Consider the following 20,715-nt stretch of genomic DNA (forward strand, 5'->3'; position numbering starts at 1 on the left):
TGGCCCAGCTGGGCCGGTCAGCATTTCTGCCACCATCTCCTGGAGACCCCAGCCCAGAGCCCTGAGCAAGGACATTCCTTGTCTGTCACATGAGCATTTAGGGGGGCGGGAGGAGCACAGCCCGAGGGAGACGCATGGAAATGCCCTGCCAGTGTGACCACTGGGGGAGGGCAGCCGAGTAAACAGCCGCTGCCCTGTCCTCGGGCTGTGGCCAGGTACACAGGCCTGTTTGGACAGCTGCCTCTCGCCTGTCCCTCTGTTTGGGAGATGCTGGCTGATAGATGGGGGTGGGCAGACTCTTAACCCCTCGCTGCCCGCAGTGCCGCACACTGGCTGCCTCCCTCTTTGGGTGCGCGGAGCCCAGCCCGAGGCTGGTCCTGGCTGTCCCCGCCAGCTTCTGTCGGGACAGTGAGTGGCTGAGGGACAAGGTGAGGAGGGCTCGGGGACATGGACAGTCTGCCCCCCCTCTACCAGGGAGCCCAGGGCTGAGAAGCAGGGACAGAAGCTGTCCCTCTGTCTGTCTGTCTGTCTAGAGCAGCGGTTCTCAACCTGTGGGTCACGACCCCTTTGGGGGTCGAACGACCCTTTCACAGAGGTCACCTAAGACCATCGGAAAACACATATATAATTACATATTGTTTTTGTGATTAATCACTATGCCTTCATTATGTTCAATTTATAACAATGAAAACACATCCTGCATATCAGATATTTAAATGACGATTCATAACAGTAGCAAAATTACAGTTATGAAGTAGCAACGAAAATAATTTTATGGTTGGGGGTCACCACAGCATGAGGACCTCCATTAAAGGGTCACGGCGTTAGGAAGGTTGAGAACCACTGGTCTAGAGGCTCCTCACCCGCACCCCAGGCCCTGAGCCTCCTCTCCCTCAGTTTATTAAAAAGCCAGCTGCCAAGCTGCTGCTCCTCACAGACGCCAGCTCAGCCTGGAGTGGAGGAAGGGGGGTTCGGGGCAGCAGGCCCCTCTGAAGTGTGAGCAGAGATGGGGCTTGAACTGGTGGGGGGCAGGGAGAGCTGGGCTCAGATCCAGACAGCCTGACTTGGGGGATCCCCGACCCGATGCTGCTACTGATGCTGCTCTGGGTGACTGCACACCTCGTGTCTCCCCGGGGGCCCCCATCCGCCACCATGCACCCCATCTCAGCCCCTGCTCTTCCATCCGCCAGGCCCCAGAAAGGGTCGAGGGAGTCACCCAGGCTCCCCACCCACGCCCAAGCCCACCCCCTCCTTCCACTCCCACAGCCCGGACCCCCTCGGCTGGTCACCCACTCCCGTGCTCCCCCACCCTCGGTCCCTGCTCTGCAGCCAAAATGATGGTTTAACAATGTCAGTCGCCCAAGCCACTCCCCACTTAAAATGCTTCAATGGCTTCCCGCTGCTCTGGAGATGCAGACGACCATCCTCTCAGGGGCCCACAAGGCCGCCCACAGGACACGGGGTCGATAAATTGGGGTTTGCCCACGTGGCGGGGTTGGCAGTGCGGTGCTCCAGGCCCAGAGGGGGGTCCTCTCCAGCACTCCCGCAGGTGGGAGGGGCGGGGGTGATGCAGAACAGTGTGTCGAGTCAACTAGCATTCGAGGAAAACAAACAAAAATGGGCAAAAACCCCAACCAGTTCTCATTTCCAAAAAACAAAAAACAGGTCGGGAGGGAGAGTAGTAGACGCCCACCAGCTGCTTGTGCCCTGGAAGGAGGCTCAGGTGCGAGGCCGGTTGCTCAGGGAGGGGCCCTGCATGGCGAGGGCAGCGAACACCTTTGTGTGTTTGAGTATTAAACCATTGCCTATTCAAAGAGAAATTCAGCTCTTACTAAAATACCAAATTTTTGAAGTCCATAAGACTCTGCACACTCCAGCTGGCTCAGCCTCCTCCCTTCCACGTCCCCCTCCCCCGCACGCCCTCTGCACCTTTAATTTCTGGCCGGTGGCTGTTCGGTCTTTGAGTTTAGCGTTCACTGTTTCCCCTCCTGTCTGGCCTGCCCATCACTTCCGTCCTCCCCTGGCTGATCTTCCTCATTTCTCAGTCTCAGCCCCAACTTATGTCTCCAGGAAAGTGGCCTTTCCGACACTCCCTCCTCCAACCCCGCCCCCCCCCCCCCACACACACCCCTGGGGTGGAGCAGGAGCAGTCGCACCTCTTTCTTCTTTTTTAAAATATATATATATATATATATATATATATATTGATTTCAGAGAAGAAGGAAGAGACAGATAGAAACATAATGATGAGAGAGACCCATTGATTAGCTGCCTCCTGCGTGCCCCCTACTGGGGATCGAGCCCACAACCAGGGCACATGCCCTGACTGGGAATCAAACCCGGTACCTCTTGGTCCATGGGACGATGCTCAATCCACGGAGCCACCACAGCCCGGCATCGCGCCTATCTTTCTAGTCACCAGTCTCCCTCCTCGGCCTGTCAGCCCATGGCTTGCTCGCAGCCTTTCCCGGCGCCCAGCACCGTGCCTGGCACACATTACGCACCCCATCAGTATTTGGGGACTAGATGAGTAACGGGGGAGAGAGGATGCCCTGGGAATTCTGAGGAGGTGCCCACCTGAGCCTTGGAATCCAAAGATTTTGCCAGATTCACAGGTGGGTGGTGCTCCATGCAGCGGGCAGTGCAGGGCGCAAAGCCCAGGCTGCTGGATCTGGCTAGCAACCTGCCTGCCAATCCCAGCTCCTCCACGCCAAGCTGTGTGTCTTGGGCAAGTTACCTTCCCTCTCTGCGCCCCAGTTTGCTCCTCAGCAAAACGGAGGCGTTGGCGGGGACCTCTCCGAGTTGTTTGGGGTGAGGCCCACGGATCCCACCGGGAAGGTGTGTACACAGTCGGCGCAGGATAAATGCTCGGGGAACTGCTGCAGGCGAGGGGAAAGGGTTAAAGCCAGGCGCTTTTTAATTGTCAAATGACTGCGGGCGATTAGCGCTGGCAGCTTCCTCAATAATCGCTCTTCTCTGTACCTGCTGGGAGCTTAATTAAAAAACAAAGAGGCTCAATTTAAAGGCCATTACTATGCTAATGCAGCCGGGCGGGCGGTGATTAAGCGGCTCTGGCGGGCTGCGGGCGGCTGGGGCGGGGCTCGGGGTGATCAGTTACCCACTAAACAGACCGGCGGGCGGCCGTGTGCCCGAGATGCCGAGCCCGGGCACCCAGCCCTGACCCGCCGGATCGCCCCTTGCCCGCCCCCACCCGGCTGGAGCTTGATAGCAGAGACCCAAGGCGGTGGGCCCCCAGGGCCTCTTCTGACTCACTAGCAAATGCCACCCCCACTTCCAGGGACTCCTCCTCCGGAATGTCCCTCCCGCCTCCCACCAGCGTTGAGCTGCACCCACTTCTCAGGTTAACCTCAGGCCTCTCAGCTGGGGGGGGGGGGGGCGGGGACAGACACTGACCCAGACTCCTATCTCCCAGGGTGCTCCTGAGGCATTGGCGAGGCCCCTAACATGTGAAGCTCTGAGCACAGGGCTGGGCTGGTTCCTGTGAGTTTGACATTTGGGAATGCATGTCAGGGTGGGGCTCAAAAACTTGACAGCAGGAGCACAGGTGTGTGTGTCGGGGGGAGGCGGGGGGGCGGTGAGGGCTTGTCCGGATCTCATGAGAGAGACTGGGCAGTGTCACCCTCCTTGACTTGGTTAACAAAAGTCATGTTCTCTGTCGTTGCATTAAGAGGAGTATAGTGTGGGGAATAAGGGAGGAGATGGATCTTGCCACTGAAGGCTTGAGTTGCTGCGTGCTATGCTTTAAGCGCAGGGGTCCTCAACCTACAGCCCCGCGGGCCACATGCAAATACAAATATTGTATTTGTTCCCGTTTTGTTTTTTTACTTCAAAATAAGATATGTGCAGTGTGCATAGGAATTTGTTCACAGTTTTTTTTTAAAAACTATAGTCTGGCCCTCCAACGGTCTGCGGGACAGTGAGCTGGCCCCTTGTTTAAAAAGTTTGAGGACCCCTGCTTTAAGGGCTATTTGGACAAACTCAGACTTGTGATCTGAGTTTGGAGAAACAGCTACCAGAATCTAGGGGGTTTAACCAGGAGAGGGGGGTATCAGGGGAGGGGCTGTTATCTTTGAGTCTCCGAAGAGCAAGGAGCACACTTCGTCCGTATTGTTTTGACCCTGCACATTGGCTGCCTGGTAAAATTTGTGATCATAAACTGTAGTAATTTTATTGGTAACATTGAAAACTGCCCTACCTGTGCCTGGGGGAAATTTAACTTGCTAAATTAACCAGTACAAGATACAACTGACAGCGATGAAACTATCCATTGTAAAATGTGTCACTGGCTACAAATTAACCAGAGAGTCAACTCTTGATCATCGGTGAGCTGCAGTTCGAGCACAGACCAGATGATAGAGCCAACCTTTATTAAAAATTTTCATGGAAAATAATTTCTCAATGAAAAGAATTTTAGTAAAATAAAAATGGAAATGGAAAAAGTTGTACATTATATTTAACTGCACTAGGAAGGAAATTGATCAAAAAATTAAATTGCCCTAATGGAGTTTGTTCCAGAAAATACTTGCTCAGAGGAAGTGGATCGATGTTGTTATAACCCTGATTAAAATGCTGTGGTCCCTGCACAGGGAGTCCAGAATCCTCAGGGTCAGAATGATGGGGCCAGATGTCAGCTGGGTCGGCTGTTAGGCTCTCCCGTGGTGCCCCGGATTTCTCCTTCTGAGACCTCCTTGTTCCTGACACCCGGAGTGCACGGAGGGGAAGTGACCCTGCGTCTTGTTCCCCACTGGTCTCCTAGCACAGCGCTTGCTCATGGTGGCTGTTTGGTAAATGCTTTCAGAATCAGCTAGTCTTACAGTGAAAACCTCAAAGGCAGTTTCTCTTTCAAGAGGAGGAATCATGGCATAAGATTGGGCACAGACAGACCGAGGGCCTAAGTATGTGTTGAAAACATAGATGGACGCATGGGTGCATGGATGTATGGCTGGCTGCTGAGAGGGGTGGATGGATTGGGGGGGTTGGGAGTGGATAGCTGGGTAAGTGAATGGATGGATAGAGTGGCTGTGTGAGTGGATGGGAATGTGGATGGATGGATGGATGAATGGATGGATGGATGGATGGATGGATGGATGGATGGATGGAGTGGCTGTGTGAGTGGATGGGAATGTGGATGGATGGGTGGATGGATGGATGGGTGGGTGGGTGGATGGATGGATGGATGGATGGAGTGGCTGTGTGAGTGGATGGGAATGTGGGTGGATGGATGGATGGATGGATGGATGGATGGATGGATGGATGGATGGAGTGGCTGTGTGAGTGGATGGGAATGTGGATGGATGGGTGGATGGATGGATGGATGGATGGATGGATGGATGGATGGATGGAGTGGCTGTGTGAGTAGATGCGAATGTGGATGGATGGATGGATGGATGGATGGATGGATGGATGGATGGAGTGGCTGTGTGAGTGGATGGGAATGTGGATGGATGGATGGATGGATGGATGGATGGATGGATGGATGGAGTGGCTGTGTGAGTGGATGGGAATGTGGATGGATGTGTGGATGGATGGATGGATGGATGAATGGATGGATGGATGGATGGATGGATGGATGGATGGATGGAGTGGCTGTGTGAGTGGATGGGAATGTGGATGGATGGGTGGATGGATGGATGGGTGGGTGGGTGGATGGATGGATGGATGGATGGATGGAGTGGCTGTGTGAGTGGATGGGAATGTGGGTGGATGGATGGATGGATGGATGGATGGATGGATGGATGGATGGATGGAGTGGCTGTGTGAGTGGATGGGAATGTGGATGGATGGGTGGATGGATGGATGGATGGATGGATGGATGGATGGATGGATGGATGGAGTGGCTGTGTGAGTAGATGCGAATGTGGATGGATGGATGGATGGATGGATGGATGGATGGATGGATGGATGGAGTGGCTGTGTGAGTGGATGGGAATGTGGATGGATGGATGGATGGATGGATGGATGGATGGATGGATGGATGGAGTGGCTGTGTGAGTGGATGGGAATGTGGATGGATGTGTGGATGGATGGATGGATGGATGAATGGATGGATGGATGGATGGATGGATGGATGGATGGATGGATGGGGTGGCTGTGTGAGTGGATGGATGGGAATGTGGATGGATGGATGGATGGATGGATGGATGGATGGATGGATGGGGTGGCTGTGTGAGTGGATGGGAATGTGGATGGATGGATGGATGGATGGATGGATGGATGGATGGATGGGGTGGCTGTGTGAGTGGATGGGAATGTGGATGGATGGATGGAGTGGCTGTGTGAGTGGATGGATGGGAATGTGGATGGATGGATGGATGGATGGATGGATGGATGGATGGGGTGGCTGTGTGAGTGGATGGGAATGTGGATGGATGGATGGATGGATGGATGGATGGATGGATGGGGTGGCTGTGTGAGTGGATGGGAATGTGGATGGATGGATGGAGTGGCTGTGTGAGTGGGTGGGTGGGTGGCTGGATGGATAGATGGGTAGGTGGGAACAAAAGATACCCGATCTATCTTCTTTAGCTCAACATTCAAGACCTCTGGCTTGACCCCCCTCCTTCCTCACCTGTGCTCCAGCCTGAGTGCCCGCTGCCTCCCTAATCCTGCAAGTGGCCTCCATCTCTTCATGCCAGGGCTGTTTTCCAACCTCTCCCTCCCAGAATGGTCTCTGCTTCTCTGCCCCTGCACAGAGCCCGGACTCTGGATCCAGACACACCCCTGCTCCCACCCACCCCGGCCACGTCCCCCATTCACTCCTTTGCAGTCTACAGCCCCTTTCTCCAGGGAGTGTTCCCTGATCCCAGCCCTGCCCACCACCTGGCCAAGTTTGTACCCCATCAGGCCCTACCCTCAGCCCTTCGTGGGCACACGGCTCTGGGCAGGACCTATTCTGCCCACTCAGGACCCCGGAGAGAAATTCAAAGGTCTCCACGCCTTGTGGGGTGGGGATTCTCATCTTCCCCCTGTGTCACCAGCCCCTCGCCTCTGTAACCTTGTTCCAGGTCCTGGGCCCAGCAGCTCTGAGCTGAGCAAGCAGGAGCAGAGCCATTCCAGCGGTGGGAGGGAGGGAAGCTAGGGCGGGAGAGGGCTCCACACACAGGGGGGTCCAGGAGACCCGCAGCGAGGCAGGAAGGAGCTGGAGCCCTGAGCCCCAGGCCCCAGCTTCAGCCTCAGGCCCGATGCTGAGCGGCTGGTACCCTCTGGAGATCACTTTCTTCTCTTGTGAGAAGAAGGTGCAGTGCCTACCTCTCAGGGGTCTCAAGGGGGAGGGGTCTGAGTGCAAATAAGGCACGGGGTGTGGTATGTCGGAAACACTCAATAAACTTAGTAACAGTAGCAATAATAATGGCTGCCGCATTTGGCGACTAAGAGCTGGTGACTCGGTGACAATGAGAGCCGGGAACTTGGGGTCAGTTCAAAGGGGGTTGATGAGTAGGGGAGAGGAGAAGGCTCCTACTGTGAGCCCAGCACAGGGCCTGGCTCATAGTAGGGAATGAATGAATGAATGAATGAATGTGTGAATCAGCACATGAATTGAATTCGCCAGTGAAGGGCAGAAAAAAGAGGGGCGAGCATCAACCCAAGGGTAAATGAAATGGTGCAGGGGAAGCCCTTAGCTGTGCCTGCCAGGAGCTCTGGGGTCCTCCCCTGCCTCTTGGCCCAGCAGCTCTTCCTGCCTGAGGGCATGTGGGAGGCCCCTCCGTGTCAGTGTGAAGTGATGCTCCACCTTCCACCGACTCTGGACCAGTGGCTCTCCCTGGCGTCACCGGAGAAACCCCAATGTCTCCAAATGGAAAAGAGACTCCTGGGCCTTGCCCAGCACCCCCAAGGGTCAGAGACCCAAAGGTGCCCAGCCATGTGTCCACAGCAACTCCGTCTATAGGCATATATATTTGTGGGAGTGTCTCTCTCTGTGTGTATCTGTGTGTCTTGTGTATGTGTATGAGAGAGTTCATGTCTGTATGTATGTGTCTGCATGTGTGCATGCGTGCATGTGTGTGTGCGCGCGCGTGCATGTGTGTGCGCGCGTGTATGTGTGTGTGTGTGTGTGTGTGTGTGTGTGTGTGTGTCTATGCTGGCAGCTCCTGGCAGTATCTCTAGCGTGGGCCTCTTAGAACTCATATATGCAGCAGCCCCCAGCTGCGCCCACATGGCTGTTAGAAGGCAGCTCGTATGTAACATGCCCAGGCCTGCACTCCCAGCTCTCGCCCTCCCCCACCTGCCTCAGTCTCCATTTCATTTCATCCCTCTGCTTCCTCAGGCCCCTGGATCTTGGGCTCACCCATGCCTCTATCCTTGCACCTCCCCCGGGGCCCCTGTCTTCAAATGCACCCAGGTCTGACCTCTTAGCACCTCCCCTGCTCTCAGCTGGTCTAAAGGGACATCATCTTTTGCTTGGATTATTGAGATAATCCAACCCACCTCCCTGCTCCCCCACCTCCCCCTCCCCCACGTGGCTGCTGAGGAACCCAGTTTTTAAGTGTCAGTCGGATCAGATCCCCCTCTGCTCAGAGCCTACATGATCTGTCCCCTCCTTTCCAGCTACACAGGGCTCCTGGTCATTTCTCCAACACCCAGATATCCCATGCCTCAGGGCCACTGCGCTTGCTGTTGCCTCTGTGGGGGAGCGGATACCCCCTTCCCCAGATGACAGTCAGCCTCTGACTGCCCCTTGCTCTTTCCTGCCTGGTTTTTCCTCATCACATTGTCACTGGCTGTTACACGCTGCATGCGACCTGCATGCTGCCGTATCTATGTGTTGCCTGTCCCTGGTCCAGTAGAACAGAAGGACGGTGGGGGGAGTGTCCACTTGACTCACTGCTCTATCCCCAGCCTCCAGACACTGCCTGGCACCGCAGTAGGCGCTCAATAAATGTGTGGGATCACGGAATGTGGGTACCCTGGGGTCCTGTCTGTGTCCGTCCCCCCTGACCCTGGCCCTGGCCCGTGACCTCCAGCCCTGGCTGGGGGCTCCCGACAGCGCCCCCGGCCCGGATCAAAGGGCCGAGGAGCCGGCGGCCCGCACAGCTGGGTCTGGCCCCGCAGGAAGCGCCAGGCAGCCCTCGCGGCAGGGCCGGGCTGTCGCGGCGAGGCTGCCAGAGGCCCTGCGAGGCCCGCGCGCTGGCGGCCGCCGGTCCGAGGGCCGGGCCCCGCCGCGCATTCCAGCCGCGTGATTGACGCGCGCACCGGGCCCCGCCTGCGGCTCCCGCCGCCGCCCGCCTGGCCCGCCGCCGCAGCCGCCGCATCAAAGCAGATGTTTGCAGCTGGTTTGAGTTGGATCCCCATCAACAGGCCCCTTTTTGTCTCAAAATAAAAAACAGCTACGCCCGGAATGATAAGGACGCGACAGGCACGTGGGGGAGATGTCAGCGAGTGGGGAGGGAGGAGGCCAGGCCGCTCCCTCGGCCGGCTCCTCCCCCTCCCGCCCCCCCTCCCCCATCAGGTTCCCCCAAGTGACAGGCAAACTCTAGCAGCAGCAGCTGGGCCCCCAAGAGTGTCCAGGTCCTGTCCCCTCAGCGCCTGTGAACTCCAGCTCATCCCTCACCAGGCGTCATCACAGTCCCGGAGCAGTAGTGTCCTGAGCCAGGATGTTGGGCGCTGGCCGTGGAGGGGCCTGTTCCGCCGCCTGGCACAGAGGGTGAGGCGTGATCGTGAGACCCGGAGGGCGGGGCCGAGGCCCCTAGTTTCCAGACAGCTCCTGGGTGGCAGAGTTGGGATTCAGACCCCTGGACAGTCCTCCTGCCTCCAGAAGCAGGTTCTTAACGGTGTGCCACGCCCCTTTACCCAAGAAGTGCCCAGCTCTCCTGCAGGGACCAGCGCGCCTTTCCCTGCCTCCCAGCTCCCGAGCGGACCCCAGGGAGCCAGCTCTGGTCTGACTCTGATCCCCAGGCATCTTGGGGGCTGGGCTCACAGCCAGCCTCCACGGGTGTTTGCTGGGTGAATGCGAGAAGGTGTCGCCAGTGGGGCCCTGGCCGGTGTGGCTCAGTTAGTTGAACATCGTCCCGTGCATCTAAAGGTCGCAGGTTCAGTTCCCAGTCAGGGCACACGCTTGAGTTTCAGGCTTGATCCCCGGCAGGGGGCGTGCAGAAGGCAGCTGCTCTCATATCGGTGTTTTTCTGTCTCTCCCTTCCTCTCTCTCTAAAAGTCAATTACAAATCTTAAAAGAAGAAGAAGAAGAAGGTTAGCCAGTGAGGACAGAGGGGCTGGGGTTCCGGGCGCCAAGCCTGGTGGACCCCATGGAGGGAGTGATTCCAGGGACTGTGGGACGTGAGCCTGGAGAGGCCCTCAGGTAACCCAGGCCCAGAATCTGCCAGTTCCCCAGTGTGGCCTGGGGAGGGTCTGACGGAAGTCCCCACCTCAAAGGGGCAGACAGACTGACAGACAGGGAGAGCACAGACCCAAGGAACAACGTGACCAGGGGCTGCAGACTGAAATTAGAGATGAGGAAGGGAAGGTTCCAGAGCTTATACCAGGCCACATGGTGAGAGTCTGAGGAGGGGAGGGAGCACACACCTGCCAGATGCCCCCCTGTGTGCCAGGCCCTGGGCCGGGCTGTCTCACATAGGTTAAAACTCACCAGGTCCTCAACCACCAGCCGAGGAGGGAGCAACAGCCCCATTTTACAGAAGAGGAAACTGAGGCTCAGAGAAGGGATGTGAATGAGCCAGGACCGCACAGCTGGTGCTGGAGCTGTGAGCAGGCACACGTCTGAGGATGGAGGGGTGGACAAAGAGCCCTTGAGTGAGCAAGGGAAGGCAGGGACACGGGACAGAGGGTCTGATGGGCCCACCTTAAGTCACGTGTCCAGGCCTGGCCCATTCTGCAGTGGTCAGGGAGGTCATGTAATAGCACATGGCACCCGGGGCTTTCCTGTGTGATCGGGGTGAGGGGCTATTGGGGTTTGCTGCAGGACTCCCAGCCCAGCAGGAGCCGTGTATACAACTTCCTTGATAAGAAAGTTGGGACACTGGGCTCCAGGTTGTATAGTTGCGAAGGGGCCGGGACAGCGGAGGGCGGGTTCATTTCTCTTGTCACCTGGTATCATTCTCAGACGCCCCAAAGCAGAGTATCCAATATCCTCAGGTCCAATATCCCATATCTCTGGCCGCCCATGCCATTTCCCACAAGGTTGTTCACTCGTTCAGCAGGCACTCAGGGACCGCCTCCTCAGTGCCAGAGCCCAGGGCCGTGGGGGCGAACTGCACCCAGTTCCTGATGTCTAGGTCAGTGGGGCTTCAGACACACAAATTTCAGGGTCTGTGGGCATCAGGGAAGGCTTCCCGGAGGTGGTGACACTTACATTGGGTCTTAAAGGATGAAAAGGGTTTAAACAAGAAGCAAAGGAAAGGGAGGAAGAAGACAGGCCTTGGAGGCAGGTGGGGTTTTGAGTGTTAAGGAGGCAGGCAGGAACCTGCGGTGTTCAAGGAGCAAGAAGGAGCATGGCAGCCGTAGCAGAGGATCGGGGGCCAGGGGCGACAGGCGGAGTGGGGCCGTGAGTGCCGTAAGTGGGTGTTTGGACTTATCCTGAAATGGTTGCATGCTCTTAGACTGAATCCCCAGCAAGGGGCTACATAAACTGTGCAATTCGGTGGCAGGGGATGGGAAGGGCAGTGCAGTGAGGAGGAGGTAGAGCAAGGACGGTGGGCGGGGTGCTGGAGGTCCTGGAGAGATGATGCCAGGGACCATGAGCCCCACTTGTTTAACCTATCTCATGTGCCCAGCCGTTATCCCCATTGGACAGATGGAGACACTGAGGCTCCGAGAGAAGGAGCTTGTGTGAGGTTCAGCGCCAGGTTTCCAGGCCTGATACATGCTGTATGGACTCCAAGGTGCGGGTGTGCAGACCCCTGAAGAGAGGTGGGAGTCCCCCCAGGACGTGAGGAACCCAGTTTTATCAGGTGAAAGAATCAGCCATCCTGTGCGCATCTCTGCAGTCGTCAGTGGCTGAAGAGAAATTAGTGGATCAGATTTGTAATCCATGTGCAAATGCTCCAGAAAACATTGGTTTTGGAGTTTTGCTTATTAGCTCGAGGACTTTAATAAATTGAGCATTAAATAAATAAACCAACAAAAATGCAGAGGAGCTAGAGATAGGTTATAGCCTGGGACTCTTTAAGGGAAGTGGCATCTCCGGAAAGGGAATTTTTGCTCCACAATCGCAGATGATATTGGGGGGGTGGGGGGGCTGCTTGTGAGGGGAACATGTTCAGTTTGGCTTAAGAAAAGTCTGCTCAGCCGCATCTACTGGGCACCAGGCTTGTGCTGAGTAATGAGAACTCGGGATGAATCAGGCCCCTGTCCCACGACATTCAGAGCCTTGAGGGCAGACATGGGTGTGATACTCAGATCACAGGGCAAGGTGGTGACAAGCAGAGAAACACTTGGATGCATGGAGCAGGGAGGGGGTATACACTGATGCTGCCATGTGACCTTGAACGAGTCACCTGCCCTCTGCACCTTGATGTGCTCATCTGTAAAATGGGAGGGAAGCAGTCTTCCTTTGAGGGCGCTGGGTTTACTGCAGTGATGCAGGAGATGATAACGGAGCTTTGGCAGTGCTCAGACATGTTAATGAGACAGACAGAGAATCCAGCTCAGACCACACAGAAGCGAGAAGGCCCGACCTAGAACCCAGGTGGTCACGAGAGGGAGGGAGGGAGGTGGGGTTGGGACAGGTGTCAGGGATGCTTCTCTCCGGAATCTCAGAGACTCCAACGAGGGGGCTGGACAAAGGCATGTTGGGCCCAGGTGGGACAAGAGAAGGGCAGACACCAGCTCTTGGAGCGTATCCTTGGTTCTGTGCCGGCCCTCCCAACAACGCCATAGGTAGATGCCAGCATTCCCATTTCACAGATGAAGAAGTTGAGGCTCAGAGATGTTCAATGTCTTGACCAAAGTTATGGAGCCAGGATGGAACCCCAGGCTGCCTGCTCCAGCCCCACTCCTCCCAGAGCCCCTCCCAGGTGGCTCTGCCGCCCCAGGGGCCCCCACCAGACCAGGTTGGGGGTGGGGACTGCCTCTCCCTGCTGCGCAGGCTGAACAGGACTGTCTTGGTTGGTTCAGCAAACATTCATTGCTCACCTTTTTGTATTCAGGGCCTGGTGCTCAGAGGTGACCCAGGGGCAGGTGGACCTGGAAATATTCAGAGTCCCTAGTATCTGTGCTACAGTTGGGGGGCGGGGGGGTGGGGGTAGGAGGATAGGGAACTCAGAGGGACGTATCGCTAAGACTGGAGTGGAGACACCCAGGCCAAGTCCTTCCAGATCAGCAGGTGTTTGGGGCAGACGGGAAGCACAGGGCATGGTGACCCAGCAGTAGGGAAGCGGGAGGAAAGGCTTGGCCGTTTACACGGAAAATGGGGAGGAGGACTGTGTGGGTGACCAGCGAGGCCGTGTGCCTGTGATGTGGCCACAAAGCTGCCCTCTAGATTCGGGGTGTGGAAGGGGGCGCAAGGGGGGAAGCGGGGTGAGGGACACTGAGAGGGCGGGCAGAGGGCGGGGGGAGCCAGGCAGCTCCTCCTGGGCCAGAGCTTCGGAGCCTCCCGGTACCCAGCATGCCCTGACCCCAGGGCCCCCCCATGCCTTCCTCCCAGCCCCAGTGCGGGCAGCAGGGGCACGCCCGTCTGGAATCCCCAGCACAATTCTGAGGAGCAGGGACTGTTGTCCCCATCTTACAGATGAGGAAACAGACTGACTTGCCCAAGGTCAGAGTCACAGAACCAGGGAGTGGCTGAGTGGGGACTGAGGTCAGGGCCAGGCTCCAGAGCCCCTGCGGGCGGAGGTAGAGCAGCGGGAGCCCTCCGTGCTGACTCACTCTGCCCCTCTGGTCCGCATCTGAAACATCCCCAGAGAGGCTTCTGGCTCACACAGCCGGCGCAGCCCCTGACCACTCCGTCTGCGCTCGCCGCTTTGTGTGACAACTTCCTGCATCTTCACACGGAGAAGCAGGCAGTGTTGTCGAGCCCATTAGACAGGTAAGTAAACTGAGGCTCAGAGCGAGGACATCACTTGCCCCGTCGCTAGCCAGCAGTGGTGGAAGCAGGCATGGAGCCCGAGCCCGTCTGATGCCAGTGCCACCCCTCCTGTGGCTGGGTCTGCTTCTCCGGGCTGCTGCCACAACCCCTCCACGGTGGGAGGGACTGAGGGAAGGAGTGGGGGCTCACGCAGAGGAGGGGACCCCGCTGGTGCCCCAGCCCCTCCCACGCAGCTCTCACCCCTGCACGATAGACAAAGGCACCCCGTAATTGGGAGCGAGTATTTCATGTGTCCCCCCTGATGTTTTATTGGGAGGAGAGATGCTCAGAGATCTAACGGATGGCACATTCGGTTTATAAAGTGCGCGCCGTTTGTTTTATTTCCCGAGTTTTTGCAATCTAGATAACAGATGATGCCCCGAGTGGCTGGCGCTGCCGCAGTAATGGCGGCACTGAGCCTTTGGAGAAGTATTAATAATAGATTGTGTTGATGAGTTTGGAGAAAGTAGCAATCGACCCCCTGCTGCCAAGGCATTAGCAGGGCTGTTCTGAATGCGCCTGCACGGTGGCAGTGCCCGGTGGCAGTGCCTGCAAATGCGGGTCACCGCCCGCCCGCAGCCCCTCTCCCCGCCTAAGCAGGCCTCCTGGGGAGCCCCGAGGTGCTGACCGCCGCCTGAGCCCTGGCCCTGCCATGCTGGCACGGAGGTGGCCGCTGCCTGTCCACTCGTGGGCCACAGAGGCGGCTGCAATCCTTACTGGGGCCCCTGGGACACCAGGTCGAGTGTGGGGACCAGACAGAGGGACAGTGAGGGGGCAGGACAGACTTGTCCTCCGTGTCAGAGCAGCGAGTTTGCAAACCTGGCTCCTTCGCTCCCTCGCCAGCCCTCAGCAGAGCTGGGCGGGGCCTCTGCCTGAGGCTGCCATGGACAGCTGGGTAGGTTGTACCCTGAACAAAGCTTTCCAGCCAAAGGGCCAAATTAGAGCCCACAACCAGGCCAGGTTCTTCCTGCAGAGTCCCCCACTGTGTGGGCTGGGGGTCCCGTCTGCCTGGAGCCTCAGCCCACCCCACACCTTCACTCACCTGCGTCACGAACCCTCAGGGCCTCCCTGAGGTCCCAGTGGAGTGAGGTCCTGCCCGAGGAACCGGCGCAGAGCTGACGGGCAGTGCGGTCCCTCCCACGTGACCCTTGTTCGCCAAGTTACATGCCCAGTGTCACTGGATTCTGACAACAGCCCTTTGAGGGATGCTCTGTGACTCCCTGTTTTATGGGAGAGGGGACTGAGGCCAGAGAAGCTCAGGTGAGCATTGAGGCCACCTTCCCAAGACCGGGCCAGCAAAGAAGGCTTCCCAGAGGAAGTGGCATTGGAGTTGGGCATCGCAGGATGAATAGGAGCCTGCAGGGTAAGATGGAGGGGGTGGCAGGGTTGCTGGGGATGCCCCCAATTTGAGTGCCCGGGCCGGTGCCGGGGGCAGCAGGCAGATGGGGCCTGGCCCTGTCCCCTGCATCTCAGCAGCTCGCTGTGGGCGGCGCTGACGGCAGCCCCGGGGAGGGAGGCAGGCCAGGCCTCGCGTTTATGGCTGTTCCAGAACCGATTAGTAGAGAATTGCAGCTGTAATCTGCGCCTGCGATGGCGGGCCATAAAGAGGGATGGGATGTGCACAGCGCTCCCAAGGTGGCGCCCACAGACGTGGCCCGGGGACACGGGGAATGAAAAATGGTTTTAATTCCCTCCCAGCAGCAATAATTTGATTCTTCATAAATTTTTCCATCAAAGTGTTGTTGGGGCTGAGTTCCCACAGAGCAGAGCACGTGATAGGGATGGGCGGCCAGAGGAGCGGTCAGTAGGTGCGGGCAGAGGAGGGGCCATGCTGCTCAGACCCTTCTGCACACGCGGGGCCGGGGCTGGAGCCCCCAGTGGGCTGTGCATCCCGGAGGGGAGAGGGATCCGCGTTGTCCTGGGGGGACCCGAATAGATCCAGGCTCAGCGTCGGCTCCATCGTTTACTATCATGTGACTCTGAGCAAGTGACTCCAGCGCTGAGCACCTCAATTTCCTAATCTCTAAAATGGGATTAGTATTCCGCCCTGTCTCAGAGGGGTGCTGCGAGGATCAAATGTGTTTCTGCAGGCAGAGTGCTTAGAGCAGCAGCTGGCCTGCTGTGCGTGCTCAGTAAATACATCACTTCATGGTAGCAATGCTTAAGCTGAACAGAGGGATAAGTGGGTGTTAGCCAAGCCCAGGGCCAGAGAAAGAAAGAAGGGCAGTGTTGGGGTGCTCTGGAGCGGCACAGCCTGGGGGAGCAGGTGGGGTGGAGGGGGAAAGAGGCAGGATCGTGAAGGGCTGTGAGTGCCAGACTCAGGAACCTGATGTTCTCCCAAGGGCACTAGGGAGCCATGGAAGAGTCTAGAGCAGGGAAGCAGCATGACCGGGTGAGTGTTTTAGGCAGATCTTTCTGGCTCTCATCCTGGAAGGTAAAGGGTTGGAGGGGCCAGGAGCCCAGGGAGGGGACTGGAACAGTCACTCAGAAAGGAGAGGAGGGGCCCATGCTGGGGGTAGGTTGGCGAGGGTGGGAACTGCTTGGATGTGAGGGTGGTGGAGGGGCAGGGAGGAGGCAGGGCAGATCCTGGAGCGAGGGTGGATGGACCTGTGGGTTGCCTGCCCTTCCCCTCAGGCTGGGGCCAACCTGGGAAAGGTTAAGGCTAACCTTGTACTCTGCCCTCTAGTGGCCACTGTGTCTCTGAGTGGAAAGGGCCCTGAGCTGACATACGGGAGAGGGCACCTCTGGGCAGGATGCCCAGTGCCCACCCTGAGGTCACGGGCCCTCCCCATGTGGCTCTGTGCCCAGGGAGGGCTCCTCCCACTTGGGCTGGAGGGTCAGGGTGGTGGGAGAGGCTCTCCATAGGCAGTGGCCTCTGGGAGGGACCCCGAGCCGAGCTGACGTGCCCCCTCTGTGCACCCGCAGGCTCTTCGCGGCCAAGTGCAGCGGCTGCATGGAGAAGATCGCCCCCACCGAGTTTGTGATGCGGGCGCTGGAGTGCGTGTACCACCTGGGCTGCTTCTGCTGCTGCGTCTGTGAGCGGCAGCTCCGCAAGGGCGATGAGTTCGTGCTCAAGGAGGGCCAGCTGCTGTGCAAGGGCGACTACGAGAAGGAGAAGGACCTGCTCAGCTCTGTGAGCCCCGATGAGTCTGACTCCGGTGAGCCCGGCTGGAACTGGGGGGCGGGGGGGGCGGGCGGGCGGCAGGGGGAGGGGCTGGGCAGGGCACTGGGGGAGGGCTGGCATCTCTGAGACCCACAACTCTGGGGCATGGAGTGGCAGCTGGACATGGTATTGTGGGTGTGTCTCTGGGTGAATACACATGCTCTGCATGCGTGTGCGTGCGGCCTGGTTGTCCTGCCTGTGCGCATGTGCCTGTGTGTGTGGAGATGTCTGTGAGCTGCATTGCTCGAGCCTTGGTGGGCCCACGTGCCAGTCTGTATGTGTGAGTGCTGGTGGGTGAGTGTGCGTGTGTGTGTCTGTCTGCCTGTCATGGTCATGAATACTCCTGTGTGAGAACATCTGGAGCACGGTCCTTGCCTGTCAATTCTTAGTCCCTGGAAGCTTCCAGAAGGTTCTCTGGGCCCTGGGGCCTGGCTGGTGCTGGGCTGGCAGAACTGGTTTTCTCCAAGGTTGGCCCCTGGCCTGGGGTCTCCGGGTGCCAGAGGCCATGGCAGGTGTTGGCGGGAGGCAGAGGCTGAGGCACTTGGATCCCATCAGGCGGCTGACAGGCTGGGTTGTGTCCCCCACAGTGAAGAGTGAGGACGAGGATGGGGACATGAAGCCTGCCAAGGGGCAAGGCGGCCAGAGCAAGGGCAGCGGGGATGACGGGAAGGACCCCCGGAGGCCCAAGCGACCCCGCACCATCCTCACCACGCAGCAGCGAAGAGCCTTCAAGGCCTCCTTCGAGGTCTCCTCCAAGCCCTGCCGGAAGGTGAGGGGCGGGGGGTGGGGTGGGGTGACCACACCGGCTGCCTTTCCAGACACCACCCTGTCCACGCCTGCTGGGGACGGGGATGTCCCTCCACCTCCTGCTCATCCATCCACCCCCAGCCCACCACCTCCCCGGGCCTGACTGCCTCCCTCTCTCCCTCTCCTGGCAGGTCCGCGAGACGCTGGCAGCAGAGACAGGCCTCAGCGTGCGCGTGGTCCAGGTCTGGTTTCAGAACCAAAGAGCCAAGGTGAGAGGCCACCGCTGGGCAGAGTGGAGGGGGCTGCGGGCAGGAGACAGAGGGCCTGGTGTCTGGGGGAACTAATGGGGGAGGTGGGGGAGGGGCGGGGACTGGCATGAACTGTGTCTCCCGCAGATGAAGAAGTTGGCACGGCGGCACCAGCAGCAGCAGGAGCAGCAGAACTCCCAGCGGCTGGGCCAAGGTGAGCTGGGGCCGGGGCAGGGACCAGGGGACCGGGGCAGGGACCAGGGGGCCTGGCTCCGTCACTCACACCAAGACGCCCAAGGAACCTTCCCCAAGGCCGTCAGCTCAGGGGACAGCTGCCTTGGAACCAGCTGAGCCCAGTGAAGCCGAGAGGTGGCAGCGACCACAGGACGCAGGAGGGGGGCAGCGACCACAGGACGCAGGAGGGGTGGCAGGGTGGGCAGCTGGGGGGTGGCAAACGTCCTGATGTTAAAACCGCAGTCCTCTGCTCCCTGTCACCGTGTGCCAGACACCGAACTCGTCACGTGACACACTCCATCTCAGTTCTCACAGGTCCCCGTGAGGAAGGGCGTTGCCGTGTCCTATTTCACAGATGAGGCTGGGCTCAGTGAGACAGGGCCCGTTGGGCAATAAGGGACAGAGCCGGCCTCGCCTCCACGGGGTTCCTAAGCTGGTGCGCACCCAGACCTCAGGCCCCGCTGCCCACAGCGGAGTCTCCAGAGAAAGTGCACGGTGTGGAGGAGGCTGGCTGGGCTCGTGCTGGACGGGGAGGGGCTCGTTAAAGGGGCAGGAGGCAGCCCCTCCAACACTGGGCTTTGCCAAAATGCCAGGCTGGTCTCCCAGGCCTCAGGGGGACACGGAACCTTCAGGCCTTGAAGGGAGGCACGGGGACTCTCTGGGGCACTGAAGTGGGGGCGGGGGGACCCCGAGCTGCCTGCTCTGGAGTGAGGCAGGGGCTCCCGGCAGATGCCGGCCCTTCGCTCAGGACTTCGGGGGCCAGTGTCCCAGGCTGACCCAGGGCTTCAAGGCCGTGGCCTCGGGGCCCAGCTCTTCCCCGCTGCTCCCTCTGCCCCTCTCCCCGGACAGTGGATTCCGGAGGCCGCAACCACTGCCTCGTCTCCCAGGCAGCACAGGAGGTGTGCCCCTGGGGTTCCCAGCGGGCCCCCAGACTCAGCTGCCCCCTCTCGAGCCTGTCAAACCCTTGGTGGTTCTTTAAGTCACACGGGGGTGGGGCCCCTTCGTCCAGGAAGCCTTTTCTGGGCCTCCTTGGCCGGGGTTCCTGCCCCACCTGGATGCTCCCAGATGCAGGCGCTCACTGCACCCACGCGCTGACTCATCACCGCCTGCCTAGGTGTCTCCCAGAGGCGTGAGCTCCTGGAGTGCAGGGCCTTTGGAGGATGGGGGTGTGGGGGCGCCTCTGGCTTCTGAGAAGCTGGTTCTGGAAGAGGAGCTGGAGTGTGTGTCTGGGGAGGGGGGGTGGGGCTCGGAGAACTGGGCTCCGTGTCCTGTGGGCCCAGGAAGGCCACAGGCGACCTCAGCTGCAGGGTGTGGGGTGTCCCTGGGGAGGCCTGGAGAAGGTTGGAGGGACGCCGTGGGTGGCCAGGGGTAGGTAGGAGGTCTGTGGGGACCCTGGGGGTGCACCTGTCTGTAGGGGCTCCTGGGGCTACAGAACAGGGTGGGCAGGGCCTGGCGGTGACGGTGTGCTCTGCCCCCAGAGGTCCTGTCGAGCCGCATGGAGGGCATGATGGCCTCCTACACGCCGCTGGCCCCGCCCCAGCAGCAGATCGTGGCCATGGAGCAGAGCCCCTATGGCAGCAGCGACCCCTTCCAGCAGGGCCTCACGCCACCCCAAATGCCAGGTGACCACATGAACCCCTATGGTAAGCTGCCCCACCCCCTCCCGCCCCAGCACCACCCCTGCCCCCTGCCTGGCCTGGCGGTCTGGGGCCATGGCAGCCACCCCCACCCCAGGGCCTGCAGCCCCTGCGCCTCCCCCTGACAGGAAGGGGGCCCTCGAGACCCTGCCTGTGGCCCAGCCCCTCTGCTCAGGAGCTGCTGACAGGTCATCCTGCCGCCCCCTCACCTCCAGCCACAGCCTGTAGGCCGACAGGGTCCCCAGGAGCCTCAGCCCTCACCCCCCTCCTGACGCCCCTCTGCCCCCCAGGGAACGACTCCATCTTCCACGACATCGACAGCGATACCTCCTTAACCAGCCTCAGCGACTGCTTCCTCGGCTCCTCCGACGTGGGTTCCCTGCAGGCCCGCGTGGGGAACCCCATCGACCGGCTCTACTCCATGCAGAGTTCCTACTTCGCCTCCTGAGAGCCAGCTGGCCGCACGGACACTGGGGCTCGGGTCCTGGGGTGGGACCGCGGACCACAGCGGCCAGCCCCACCCTCCTGGCCCCGCCACCCGCACAGACTCTACCGACAGCCATATGGTGCCCTCCCCTCGGCCAGCCGGGCCTGGCTGAAGTGCCCGCTGGGCACAGCCGGACAGGCAGTTGAGCACAGCCTGCGCAGGGC

General features: G+C 59.2%; 1 protein-coding gene across 3 annotated transcripts in view; it reads left to right on the forward strand.

Annotated features, from left to right (window-relative positions):
* LMX1B (LIM homeobox transcription factor 1 beta) overlaps positions 1-20,512 on the forward strand; it is a gene marked incomplete at both ends in the record, with an annotated part of 73,851 nt that extends 53,339 nt beyond the window's left edge. The window contains 6 exons of one of the 3 annotated variants that reach the window (XM_081103741.1): positions 16,961-17,193; positions 17,786-17,967; positions 18,137-18,214; positions 18,341-18,443; positions 19,906-20,049; positions 20,355-20,512. In XM_081103741.1, the coding sequence (XP_080959867.1) occupies positions 16,961-17,193; positions 17,786-17,967; positions 18,137-18,214; positions 18,341-18,443; positions 19,906-20,049; positions 20,355-20,512 (898 nt within the window). Of the gene's footprint in view, positions 1-16,960; positions 17,194-17,785; positions 17,968-18,136; positions 18,215-18,340; positions 18,444-19,905; positions 20,071-20,354 lie in introns of all 3 variants that reach the window. The other 2 variants (XM_081103742.1, XM_081103743.1) reach the window with 2 other exon arrangements.
* Positions 20,513-20,715: the final 203 nt, after the last annotated feature.

This window comes from Myotis nattereri (assembly GCF_964212035.1).
Source record: "Myotis nattereri genome assembly, chromosome: 12".
NCBI classification, from domain to species: Eukaryota; Metazoa; Chordata; class Mammalia; order Chiroptera; family Vespertilionidae; genus Myotis; species Myotis nattereri.